General features: G+C 37.3%; 1 protein-coding gene across 1 annotated transcript; it reads right to left on the bottom strand.

Moving 5' to 3' along the window:
• Positions 1-2,530: 2,530 nt before the first annotated feature.
• On the bottom strand, positions 2,531-4,070 carry LOC122989021 (interferon-induced protein with tetratricopeptide repeats 1B-like). The gene is made up of 2 exons (XM_044361698.1): positions 4,054-4,070; positions 2,531-3,851 (listed from the first exon to the last, which is right to left on the bottom strand). The coding sequence occupies exons 1-2, from the start codon at positions 4,068-4,070 to the stop codon at positions 2,531-2,533; spliced, it is 1,338 nt and encodes a 445-aa protein (XP_044217633.1).
• Between the last annotated feature and the right edge of the window lie 9,401 nt (positions 4,071-13,471).

The raw sequence follows: 13,471 nt of genomic DNA, 5'->3' as shown, positions 1-13,471 counted from the left end.
ATGAAGAGTAAAGTTTTAAATAATGAATTAATTTTCCATTGTGTTTAAATGGAGCCTTTCTTCAAGGAAGTTTCAATTTTCCCAGTATAATTGCTAGCATATTAAACCATTATTTCCAGGAAATATATTGAGAAAATAATAAATTAAAGTGTATGAAAACACAACATAAAATATTGAATCTTTGGACCAACATTTTGCTTGTTTTGGAGTTTTTAAATTTAATGTGGGCAGCAGCTTTCCAAAGGTGTAGTTTGACGTCTATCAGTGTTTTGTGTGCAGTGCTGCAAAACTGTGTAGAGAACATGAATTTCATGTAAATAAACCACCAAAACAAACTTGCAGAAGATTTAATAGTGTATATTTAATAGTATTAGTATAGTGAATACATTTCAACACACACAATCAGTTCCACTATGTGATTATATTCAGGTTATACATCATATTTACCATTACATTGCCAGACCTGCCAACCTGTACGCATTTTGACATTAAAGTACGCCGGTACGCCAGTAGTGGCATCTGCACATATTTCTGTAAACAATCTGTTGGTATCAAGAATTGTCATAACAGTGAATCCCTCAAATTTTTGTCTGTTTGACTGCTGCATGTATGCGAATTATGTACAATAATTCATTGTGTGAACAGCAGTGATTTGCATCTGACATATCTAGGTCGCGGAAGTGGTACTCAAAAAATTCATCCAGGGTTGGCAGATCTGCATTACTAATCACTTTTCTGTTTCACTACCACAAAGCTTACAGCAAAACAAATTTCATATAAAGTACGTTATGTTCTTATATAAACTTCAAATACAGTGCTAAGACAAAAAAATCAACACAACAGGAATATAACAAGGACCATGGTTATATATGAGTTCAGGTGTTAAAATACAACATCTGATCAAAATCTATCAGCATCAGTAATGTAACCTACAGGACAGTGTTAATGACATTTTAACATGTTAACAGTGCATGTCATTTCAGAGACCATCCCAGTGTTATTAATGATTTAGCTTGTTTCCTTCAAATCAGATATACATTATTACTGCTGACCATTTTCAATGCAAATCTATAGTTTTTCAGATATTTTAATGTGCTTTTTCTTCATTCCAGCAGCTTTTGTCTTCCATTACTTCTACTATAGTGTAAAAATAAACCTTCTACAACTTTGAAACCATCAACGAATTAATCATACATGACATGTTTCTAAACTTCATGTCCCAGGTAAACTTCAGTAAAATATTATTGAGAGCAGGGGGAAAAAAATTCTCCCTCCAGTGGTTTTTCCTAATAGTTTCCTAACAGAAAATTGATTGTGTGCGTTGATGGCTTTACCTCCTCTCAAACATTGTCTATGTATGGGGAGCAACAGGGCTCCATTCTAGGACCAATTTTATTTTCTCTTTATTTACTCCCTTTGGGCCACATTATCAAAGAATGTCATATTTCATTTCATTGCTACGCAGATGATACTCAGCTGTACTTGTCCTGCAAACCTTCTGGATCAGCTAAGTTATCTTCCCTACATAATTGCCTAGCTATGGTTAAGGATTGGATGGCAGTAAATTTTCTTCAGTTTAACTCCTCCAAGATGGAAATCCTTATTATAGCCCCTGAGCACACTCATGGCCAAGTTCTGCCTGCTCTTGGTTCTCTAGCTCAGCATGTTGTACCCACTCTCAAAAACCTTGGAGTTATTTTAGACCATAACCTCGAGTCTCATGTTAAAAGGCTCAGATGAGTTTTTCCCAATTGAGAAATATCTCTAGAATTAGATCTTTTATTTTGTTTAATAATATTCAAAGAGTGATTCATGCTTTTATCATTTCTCAAATGTTAAAATCAAGAAAGCATAATCATATTTTGGCTTCCCTTCACTGCTGCCTGTCCATTTTGTAATTGATTTTAAAATTTTAGTCTTGACTTTCAACGCCCTGAATGGTATGGCACCGAGCTACCTGGCTGAGCTCCTAACTCATTACTCACCAGCATTTAGCTCGAGATCCTCTGATAAGCTCCAACCTTTTGGAACAGCTTACCAGAGGAACTTAAACTAGAAAATTCACTGCCTTCTGCTAAATCATCTCTCAAAGCTTACTTCTACCGCATGGCTTTTTCTTAATTATTCTATATGTTACTTATTTAATGTTACTTTTCTGTGTACTTTTATTGATTATTTTTATCATTACTTTTAACTGTTTTATGTGTTATTTCATTTGCTGACTGTGATTTTGTATGTGATTACTTTTCTTTTTTTGTTCTTGTTTGTGAAGCACTTTGTAATGGTTGTTTTGAAAAGTGCTATATAAATAAAGTTTATTATCATCATTAATACGTTCACACATTTTAATTGCAAGACATATGTGAACCATTGACTTTTGTCACACAATTGTCTGTAAAATTATTTGAAGTATTCTTTTCTGTAACTTCAACAAATCTTTTCTGCAAGTTTTTCCAATGTGTATAAAATCAGAATGATGAATATGAACCGATTTTTTTAGGTAATAGAATACCTACAGTTTCTACAAGATTTAGGATTTCTTGACTTCCAGCTTGGCCAGGAACTCCTCTATTTCTCCACATATTGGGCTCCTGTTTCTTTTTTTAATCTTCTTCAGAACTTTGATGCTATTGTATCGTAAGAAGGATTGTTGCGGTATTTCTGCCGCCTTCATGTGATATTCTATTGACCTGTTGTAATCTCGTCGATCAAACTGCAAGTATTTTGCGTAGCAGTTGTAGAGCATCTGTTTCTCTGCAGGTTCCAGATGGCTTTCTAGCAGTTCCTGGTAAATCTGCTCAGCTTCAGCCAAGTCGTGATTTGACTTTGCGTATATATTTGCAAGGGTTATCTTCTTCAGAAGTGATGAATGAGGGTAAAGAGAAATGACTTCTTTATGGAGACTAATTGCTCTGTCTGTTGTGCTTTGCTTTAGATGACTGTCACTGTGAAAAACGATCCTCCATTTGTAGCAGAGTGCAGCACAAGTCTTCAGGAAACAATTATCTGGATGTTTTTCCAGAGCTTCCTCTGCCAGAGCAATAGCTTCATCAACAGATACATATTTTCTGTAAACCCATAATAACTCTTTCATACCACTGTAGCTGCTGACAGGATTCTTCAAAACCTTTCTGGCTAACTCCTGTGCTTCATCTTCAATTCTTTCTCCTTTCCTAGCACGCTGCTCAAGGTCGAGAACAGCAAGGTACAAGTTCTCTGGATCCTGTTCCTTGGCCATTCTCATTTCCTCCAGGATGTCTTCTCCCACTGGTGTGTTGCCATACTTTTGAACATTCACTAATGCTATGACATGGCTGGTGTTCCACTCCACCATGTCGGGCTGAATCCTGATGGCTCTCTGGAAGTAATCTGCAACCAGCAACCTTTTGTCTTTGCCAAACTTCATCAGGGTCCAGGCTTTTTCAGCGTAGATCTCTGGATGGAGCTCGTCCAGGGATGGAGATGGGTATTCTTTCAGCAGGGTTTCGACTTTTGACAGGTAAGTCTGACTCTCTGCTTGTTCTCCCAGGTGGTGGTGCAGCCAAGCCAGGTTCCCATAGTTTACCACCAACCAGGGACCTTCATCTGAGACAGTTTTTCTCAACTGGCAGAAGGCCTCTGCAGCCCTACTGAAGAAACACCGGGCATCTTCAGTGAAGCCAAGCTGGTAGTGAATGTACCCCTGCAGGTTGTAAATGTGACCCAGCCAGCTGTTTCCCTCCTCAGTGCCGATGTCCTCCAGCTTGTCCCTAAGACGGAAAAGTTTGGTCCTGCTTAGGTTGATGTCCCACGTGAAGTGGCACTCCAGGGCCTTCAGTTTGGCCTCCAGTATTGACTGACTCTGAGCAGCACTGATGGAGAATAAAAATAACATCAACAGCATGTCAATATAATATGCTCTGAAGCTTGATATGTTTTGTATGTTGATTTGTTCTGTCATGATTCTTGTTTGTGTTTCTCTCGCCCTTTCTGCCTCTGTCCCTACCTTCAGTCCCACACTCTTCTGGCCTTGCCATTCTCTATCTGTTGACAAGATTCTCCCGGATTTTCTACCTGGTTATCACACCCATATGCTCACTTGTTTCCACTCCCTAATTGTCTGCACCTGCTGCACATTCCCTCATTAGCTCCCCAGTGCGTTTACCGGTCTCAGTCATTCATTCCCTGCCAGTTCATCCATGTTGCCTCATGGGACATTTGCTTTCTAGCCATCCTGATACTATGCGTTCCTGATTCTTATCCTGACGCTTATGTATTCCTGTTGTTTTTATGGCAAGAATATCAACAATAGGAACTGCTGTTTTATGACCTACCTGCCCCGTCCCTTTATATTTGTATATTTGTATATTTCCCCCAATTTGGATTGTCTCCCTGCTGACTACCTGTAAGCCTGTCTTTTGATTTGAGCATCAAAGCCCCTTTCATTCAACCTGTCTATCTGTAGTGTCTGCATTTGGATCCCTCACCTGTTTGCCCTGTTCAGAGGAAAAAAGAAGGAAGCAACAAACACAGGCACAATGAATAGATGTGAATGAAGGAAGCAAGAGACGAGAAAATAAGAATCTGAAGGAAAAAAGGAAAAAAGGCAGGAAGGCAGTGAGAGGACAGAAGGAAAAGACAAAAGTGACTGAAGTTAAGACATGGAGAAGTGAGCTGAAAGACAGAGAGGAAGGGAATAAATGGAGGGAAAAGAGAACAGGGAAGACAGAAAGAATGAAATAGAGAAATGAAGGGAGGAGATGTGGACAAAATGAGGGAAGGAAAGATGACTGAAAGTAGAGCTGTAGCTACTGAGGAAGATCTTATTAAAACATTATTACACTTAAATACACATGGTGGGTTTTAATGGTTGATTCTGATACTTTACACTATGTTTTAAAACATTTTTAGGCAAAAAAAAGAAAAAAGTAGGATGAAATTGACAGATAACAACCGATCAGTTAAAATAAAGAGGAAGAATAAGACTTTTTTTAACAAGTAAAGAATAATTATATATATAAACATAGCACAAAAAGTAAGGAAATTTGTGTTTGGTAGATTATTTCTTTGTTGTAACAATGCTTCTTGGCAATAAATCTTATACCGTTGGAAAGCCTGTTTATTTCCCTTTTAAATGGTGCCACATTTGTGAGGAACATGCTTTTTTGGGATGAGCAGTAGAGCTGAGTATGTGGGTTGCGCCCATGAAAAATATGCCAGATCTTCTCTGCCAATGCCAAACAGCTTATTCTGCCATTGCCTCTTGTTTGGTGTTTGGTGGATTGGATGATTGAAGTTTGAAGAAACAAGACATATTGGCAATTTAACAATTTATTCATTTAACAAACAGGAGCCTCAGTAGCGTGTGGAAGAACCATACACAGCCACAACAGCCTGGCACCTCCTCCTCATGCTGCTCACCAGCCTGGTCACACACTGCTGTGGGATGGCATCCCATTCTTCAACCAGCATTTGTCACAAGTCAGCCAACGTGGTTGTGTTAGTCACTCTGGCACGAACAGCACGCCCAAGCTGATCCCACAAGTGTTCAATGGGGTTGAGGTCAAGACTGCAGGCAGGCCATTCCGTCCTCTCCACTCCCAAACTCTGGAGGTAGTCTCTGATAAACCCCCACAAACTGACAAATGCTGGTTGAAGAATGAGATGCCATCCCACAGCAGTGTGTGACCAGGCTGGTGACCAGCATGACCAGCTGCACGTGTACTGACTAAAACTAGAAAAAGAGATCACATTTCTCCCATTTTAGCTTCACTACATTGGGTTCCTGTAAAATCTAGAATAGAATTTAAAATCCTTCTCCTAACTTACAAAGCCCTCAATGGTCAGGCACCATCATATCTTGAAGAGCTCATAGTACAGTATTACCCCACTAGAACACTGCGCTCCCAGTATGCAGGCTTACTGGTGGTTCCTACAGTCTTTAAAAGTAGAATGGGAGGCAGAGCCTTCAGCTATCAGGCTCCTCTCTTGTGGAACCATCTTCCAGATTCGGTCCGGGGTGCAGACACCTTCTCTATGTTTAAGAGTAGGCTTAAAACTTTCCTTTTTGATAAAGCTTATAGTTAGAGCCGACCAGGCTCGCCTTGGATCAGCCCTTAGTTATGCTGCTATAGGCCTAGACTGCTGGGGGACTTCCCATGATGCACTCCTCCACCTCCTCTCCATCTGTATGCATTCATGTAACATCAATGCATGTCACTAACTTTGCTTCTTCCCCGGAGTTTTTTGTACTTTCTCATCTTGCAGGAAACCCTGGGTTGAAGGCCGAGCCTTCGCGGTCCTTCGCAGTCCTGTTGGCGTCCTTCCCTGGCTATTGCTACTTATTGTTATTGTTATGATTGTTGTTATTCTGTCCCCCGCCCCTCCTCCCCCTTTCCCTCTTTCTTTCTCTCTCTCAACCCAACCGGTCAAAGCAGATGGCCGCCCACCAAAAGCCGGATTCTGCTTGAGGTTTCTACCCGTTAAAAGGGAGTTTTTCCTTACCGCTGTCGCCAAGTGCTTGCTCATGGGGGAATTGTTGGGTCTCTGTAAATTAAAGAGTACGGTCTTGACCTGCTCTATGTGAAAAGTGTCCTGAGATGACTTTTGTTGTGATTTGGCACTACATAAATAAAAGAAACCAGAATACGGTCATTTTTTTTTCACCTAATGTACATACATAAATATGGCACAGGAGCACCATGACGCTATTTGCTTGGCAGCGCAGTCTGCGGTGCATTTCACCCTTTGTGGGTGCTTTGTGAATTACATTTTGTCTCATTTGCACAAGTTTAGCGGCCGCAAAAGCCACGCAATCCTTCTGTGGATTTGGCCCTATGTTTATTTTGTAAATGACAGCACTTTAGTAAGTTTTACTGGCATTGAACTGACAGCAAGCACGTTAAAAGTAGTTACAAAAATGACCAGCAGGCATCGCAGTGTGTGAACCTCCTCATCAATAGGTTTGTAACTCAATGAGTAAGAAAATAAATAGAAATGTGGAGATGTTGACAGCTACAAAAAACAAAACAAAAAAACCCCAAAACAAACACAAACAAAAAGACAGATAGGCATCTATAGATAGGCGTTTATGCAGGGAATGACCTACAGAGATAGTGTGCATCATATGAAGCCTCAACTATTGTGCAGTAAATCTGCTTTGGACATCTCATCCAGCCTGTATCAGTTGGACTCAAGCTCTCACTGGACTGTTGCCTCCATCAGCTGTGATCACATGGAGCCAAAACACACTCAGTGTAATTCTGCATACTGGTTAGAGATTCATCCTACCTGATGTGGTCTAGTAAAATGAACCTCCTAGTTTTCATGTCTACTCAAGCAGAATGACTACATTTGTACTTAACAGATTTACTGCACAATAGTTGAGGCTTCATATGATGCTCACTGTCTCTGTAGATTATTCACTGCAAAAATCTATAGATACCTATCTGTTTTGTTTTTGTCTAGCTGTCAGCATCTCCACATTTATATTTATTTTTTGAGATATTGAGTGTACAAACACATTGATGAAGAGATTTACCAAGTGCGACACCTGCTGGTCATATTTTGTACTTACTTTCAGCGTGCTTGCTGTTGGTTCTTTGCCACCGATCTAATTATTGAGAGCAGACTTTAGTGTCCACAGTACATCCTGAAGAAAACTTACTACAGTGCTTTCATTTACAAAATAGACATGATGCGTTATGGTCACTCAGCTGCACATGAACCGGCAATACAATAAAACGCTGTTGCATTACTTTATGCACAAACCGAATATTTTAAAATGAAAGACAGCTTGTTCATTTGATATAAAAACATTGTACTCTCATTGTTGGTCATAATAAATTATTAACTATAACTATAATCAATTATTAGAGGCTAAAGGTCTGTCTGTCTATATATTTTGTGTTGAAATTACACTTTTTAAAGGCAAAGAAGTGGAACGATTATTTTGAAGAGTACAGCGCAAACATAACTGATAGAGCACACTGGCCAATCAGAGACAAGAGGGCGCTGAAGGCCCACCCACCAATGAAAATGAAACATTGAATGGTGAATTTATTCTGTCAGTAAGAACAGAAAACAAGAAATCAAGCTGAATTTGTGTTTTTTGTTTTTTGCCCAAAATTTATAAAACAAAAAAACGACCTGTCTCCGGTTTCTGTCTGTGTCAGTTGTACCGAAAGAACAAACGGTTCAAACGTACCATGACGGTGGAGTTGCACCAGGTGACTCATGACCTCAGTATTTTTTAAAATCTTGACCATGACCCTTGTTCAAAGGTAATATGGAAGATAGAAAAAAAGCAAGAAACATAAAATATAATAAAACGGAGTGAATTAAAGGCAAAAGAAAGAACAGACGAAATGGAACAAGAAAAAAGGAAGTAAGAACTCAGCAACACTGACTGATAATAAAAATGTCGTCATTAACTTGCAAGAGCCATAATGTTAATATTTTGTATTCTGATGCTCTAAAATAAGATTTTATATATTGATTAAAATGCAGAGGCAGCTACTCACCTCATTATCCTGCTGTTTCCTTTACTCCGTAGTTCTCTGAATACTAGTCTGAAGCAGCTTGCTGTGATGTTAAGTACATGTATTTGAATATTCAAACCAAGGGTGTAGGTTTGGCTTTAACTTTGGGAGGGGAATTTTTTGTGCATGACCAAAATAACGTGTAATAATGTGTATGTGTACTTGTTCCAAACAACCTGGAACATAACTAAACATAGGTGAAAGACACAACCACCAAAACAGAGGGTAACCCCGGGGTTATCACATCTTTCATAGGCGCATGTGGGCACATACATACACACACACATAAAGAACCTGACTCTGCTAAAAACTTTACTGAATATGCATTTGCTGATTTGCCTGAAACCGGACTGTATCATGATTTTTTCTTTGCTTTTTACACTTTATTTTATTGATAGATTATGTCACTATAAATCTGAGACCAAAATTAATATTTAAAATTAACATATCATAGAATGTCACAATGAATATGTAGAAACCTGAAGGTAATGTGCTGCTCTGTAACTAGCTGCTGTAAAGTTTTCAAATCTCACCTGAGATTCTGTCTTTCTTTCAGTTTGTGGATAAACAGAGAATAAAGTTTTCTATAATGAATAAATCCTGACTCAGGTTTAAATGGAGCCTTTCGTCAAGGAAGTTTCTAATTGTAAGCAAATAAAATGATTTCCATGAAACTTCTTGGGAAACTATGCAAGAATAGTCAAATAAATAGTTATCAGACGTACAGGGAGATCAAAATATAAATCTTTGGACCAACATTTTTTAAATTTAATGCTGTCAGCAGCTTTCCAAAGTTGTAGTTTGACATCTATCAGTGTTTTGCTGCAAAACTGTGTAGAGCACATGAATATCTTGTAAATTAGCCACCAAAATAAACATATATTAGATTTCATAGTGTTTATTTAATAGTATTAGTATAGTGTACAAGTGAGATGCAAGTTTCTACCAACACAATCAGTTCCACTTTGTGATTGTATTCAGGTGACAGTTTTATTTTTCACTACTACGAAGCTTACAGCAAAACAAATTTCATATAAAGTGCATTGTGTTCTTATATAAACTTCAAAAACAGTGCTAAGAAAAAATCAAAATCAACACACCTGTTATATAGAAAACACCATGGTTATATATGAGTCCAAGAACATCTGATTAAAACCTGATCATTAAAGTACATTGTAAAAAAAAAAAAAAAAAAGTAATTTCACAGAAATTTACTGTATTATTTTACAGTTTTTTTTCTACATTAAGTGTAAATGCCATAAAAACACAGTAAATTATTTTTATTAAAAATATTCACCATAAAATAAAGACTGTAATCTGTAAATTAATATAATGGAATATTAGTTTTTGAACAGGATTTTTCAATTACTTAATGGTCTTGAATATTACAATACATTGAATTCTATGTAAAAATACAAATAATACACATCCTATTACTAAATGTAAAATCAAGGCAACTTTCTGTTTTTTTTACTTCATGTAAAAAAAAAAAGTTAAAAAAGTAAAAAAAAAAAAAACACTGTCAAATAACGGTAAAAAAACTTTAGTTATTCTACAAAGAATTTTTTTTCTTAAATACAGATATTTACTGTAGACATTTCTGCATTTTTACAGTCCAACTGTTGTAAAATAAAAACAAAAAAATATAAAATATTGCTAGAATGCTAAATAAATGTATAAATGTGCACAAAAAATGAAAAACATTGCAGAAATACCTTAAAATTTAAATAATGGCTTGTTTTATACAGTATTCTTTTGTAAATTCATAGAATTATCTAATTTATCCTTAAGACTGCCCCATCAAAGCACAAATTTCTGGTTGTAAAACACAAAAAGATTATGTAAAATTATATTCAAATTATCCTCCTTTAACACCCATTAATGGTATCTTGAGAGCTTTAGGCTTTAATTGTATGTGATTATCTCATCTATTTACAGTAAATTCCTGGTAAAAATATTGGTTTGATACTGTACAAAAAATAGGATCATGTGAAAATGGCTTACAAAAACATAATTTTAATAATCGTTACCTTATATAAACATTATCAAGCAACTATCCAATAGATCTACAGATTTTGCCAATTAATGTATGAGATTTACTGTTTATAAACAGTATTTGACAGTAATTACAAGCAACTATCCAACATATCCGTCTGACACTCTTCTTCAGAGGGATATTTCTTATATATTGTGTATACACTGCCATCATTCTTCAGAACCTGCCACTTATAGGGTGCTTGAGGCTAAAGAGAGCTCTTGTATTTAGGTCTTGATGCACAACATATTGGTGTTGGGGCTACATATCAAATCAAATGGTGATAAAAATGTATGTTTGTTGTATCCTATGTTCCATCCTAATGCTGAGGAAAGCCTAGGGCTGAAACCCTTTTTTGCTGCTGTGCATCATTAAAAAAGTGATATACACTTATTTGTGAGGGCTGACGACTTCATTTGTTTGTTTTTGTGAGATGATGCCACGACAGTGTTTTTTGTTACCATACATATTGACATGTGCAACACATGATAGGGATTTAATCACGTTATATTATAAATAATGTGTATATTTGTTGTTTGTTTTTTATTTTAAACTGTATATTCTGCATAATTCAAACATTATATTGCAAGTCAAAAACTGAAAATCGCTCTCTTGCCTAAACCTTGTGAAAAATACTGCACCAGAGTTTTAACTGGTTCCAAATGTAGAGACTACTACATCACTCCAAATTAAGCATCCCAACACAGGATACCAGTCAGTTTTACGAATGGTTTTAAGATTTTGTTGATCACATTTAAAGGATAGCTTGCTCTGGCAGTTTTTATTTTGCTGAATGGCTTATTTGCATTATTGTAGATATTGAGCATTAACAGCTAACATTTTGAGACATGAAAGGGTGGCTTCTAGTGAAGTGTGTGCAACCCAGGCTTTGAAGACAGTGTCTAGCAAGACCTAGAAAACAATGCAAGACAGGATTGAGTTCAAAGCTTGTTGAAAGCATTTTCTCATACCTGCGCTGATTTTCTCTCAAGCTTAATATTATCAGACCGTTTCTGATTCAGACAACACAGCTTATGAATTGACAGCTTTTCATGACAGAGCTTCACTGTTCTGTTCGCAGTCCCTCAATAGTTCAAAGTCAATGTAACTCAACCACAGCAGAATGGTCTCTTTCTCTTTAATCAACTGTGTGACAAATGCAATCCTTCAAGATCAGGCAAACAAGATGGTATTTTTCCTTGATGATGCTTGATGTTTGAACAATTTCAGTGTTCTAAACTAATGGATGTGTTAGTCTACACAGTCCACAGCAGAAAAAAGTAATCATCAGATAGAATACTATGTTTCATTGTGCAAGCGCCAAACATTTACCAGGGATCTACTGTAAATAGATTGGATAATCACATAAAATAAGAGCTTAAAGCTCTCAAGATACCATTAATGGGTGTTAAAGGAGGGTAATTTGAATGTAATTTTACATAATTTCTCTGTTTTACATCCAGAAATTTGTACTTTGATGGGGAGTTCTTGTGGATGGATTGGATAATCCTATGAATTGTCTTCATTTAAATTAGGTAATTTTAAGGTAGTTCTGCAATCTTTTTCATTTTTTGTGCAGATTTATATATTTGTTTAACATTCTAGCAATGTTTTATAATGAGATTTTCTTTTTGTTTTATAACGGTTGGACTGTAAAAATGTAGACAATGTCCAAAGTAAAGTGTCTGGCAACTTTTTACCTTTTTTTTGCGATTTTTTTTTTTTACAGTGTAGTTTCAAGTCTTCTTCAATACAGCATGATGTTCATTTTGTAAATTATGGTCTCATTTAAAGTAAAATAGATAATAGAGCAATGTATGCTTTACGGTTTGACTACCAAGTTGCTACCACAGTGACAACGTTGATTACGTAACGTAACTATGGCAGATTCACAGAGTATAGGCGTAGCTGCAGCTATTTCACAGTGTGTTCAGTTCATGAAAGTTAATTTAAAGTTAACATTTCAGTCGCCCAAAAAAGCCTTGTTCAGCATTTGGTTGTACTAAAAGACCCTCTAAGGAACCAGCTGTTCAGTTTTTCTGGTAAGTACATTTTGTTTCAATGGTTTGGGCCTATTTTTCACTACCATTAGCACTAGCATTATCACAGTTAATCTCAGACTGTAAATGCACAGTACTAACCAAGCTAGCAGCCAGCACTAGGGTCAGCTCCACCCTTTCATCCAGATATGGTCACTTCTGGCTCCAAAAATCAAGGATGGCAACGGTCAAATCCCAGATGGTGATGCTCAAATCGCTAAACTCGAGGCTTACAAATGCCTTGTTGTATTCAGTGTAGCAGGCAATATTGTCACTCTGTTGATATCCTCAACAAACTGTACCCTGGTTTAAGGGGGTTTACCGTGGAGGGGTAAATGTATGCTGCTTTTTCACCATGGTAAGAAAAGATCCATACTGTCACAGCCCAGTGAGACCAGCTATGTTGTATGGTTTGGAGGCAGTAACACTGACGAAAACACAGGAGGTGGAGCTGAAGGTGGCAGAGTTGAATATGCTATTTTCCTTGGGAGTGACAACGATGGACAGGATTATTAATGAGTATATTAGAGGGGCAGCTCAGGTGGGACAATTTGGAGACAAAGCAAGAGAGGCAGGATTGAGATGGTTTGGACATATATGGAGGAGAGATGCCGGTTATATTGGGAAAAGAATGCTGAAGATGGAGCTGCCAGGTAAGAGGAAAAGAGGAAGACCAAAGAGGAGGTTTATGTAAATGATAAGGGAAGACATGCAGGTGGTTGGTGCAACAGAGGAAGATGCAGAGTACAGGAAGAGATGGAAATGGACGATCCGCTATGGTGACCCCTAACAGGAGCAGCCGAAAAGAAGAAGAAGAGGAAGCAGAAGTTTGTGATTGAATGTCTGAGCAAAAAAACTACAAGTGTACTTAACAATAT

The sequence above is a fragment of the Thunnus albacares genome, chromosome 9 (genome assembly GCF_914725855.1).
Source record: "Thunnus albacares chromosome 9, fThuAlb1.1, whole genome shotgun sequence".
Taxonomy (NCBI): domain Eukaryota; kingdom Metazoa; phylum Chordata; class Actinopteri; order Scombriformes; family Scombridae; genus Thunnus; species Thunnus albacares.
Note: the sequence above shows the minus strand (reverse complement) of the source record. Positions and strands in the feature narration are given on the sequence as shown.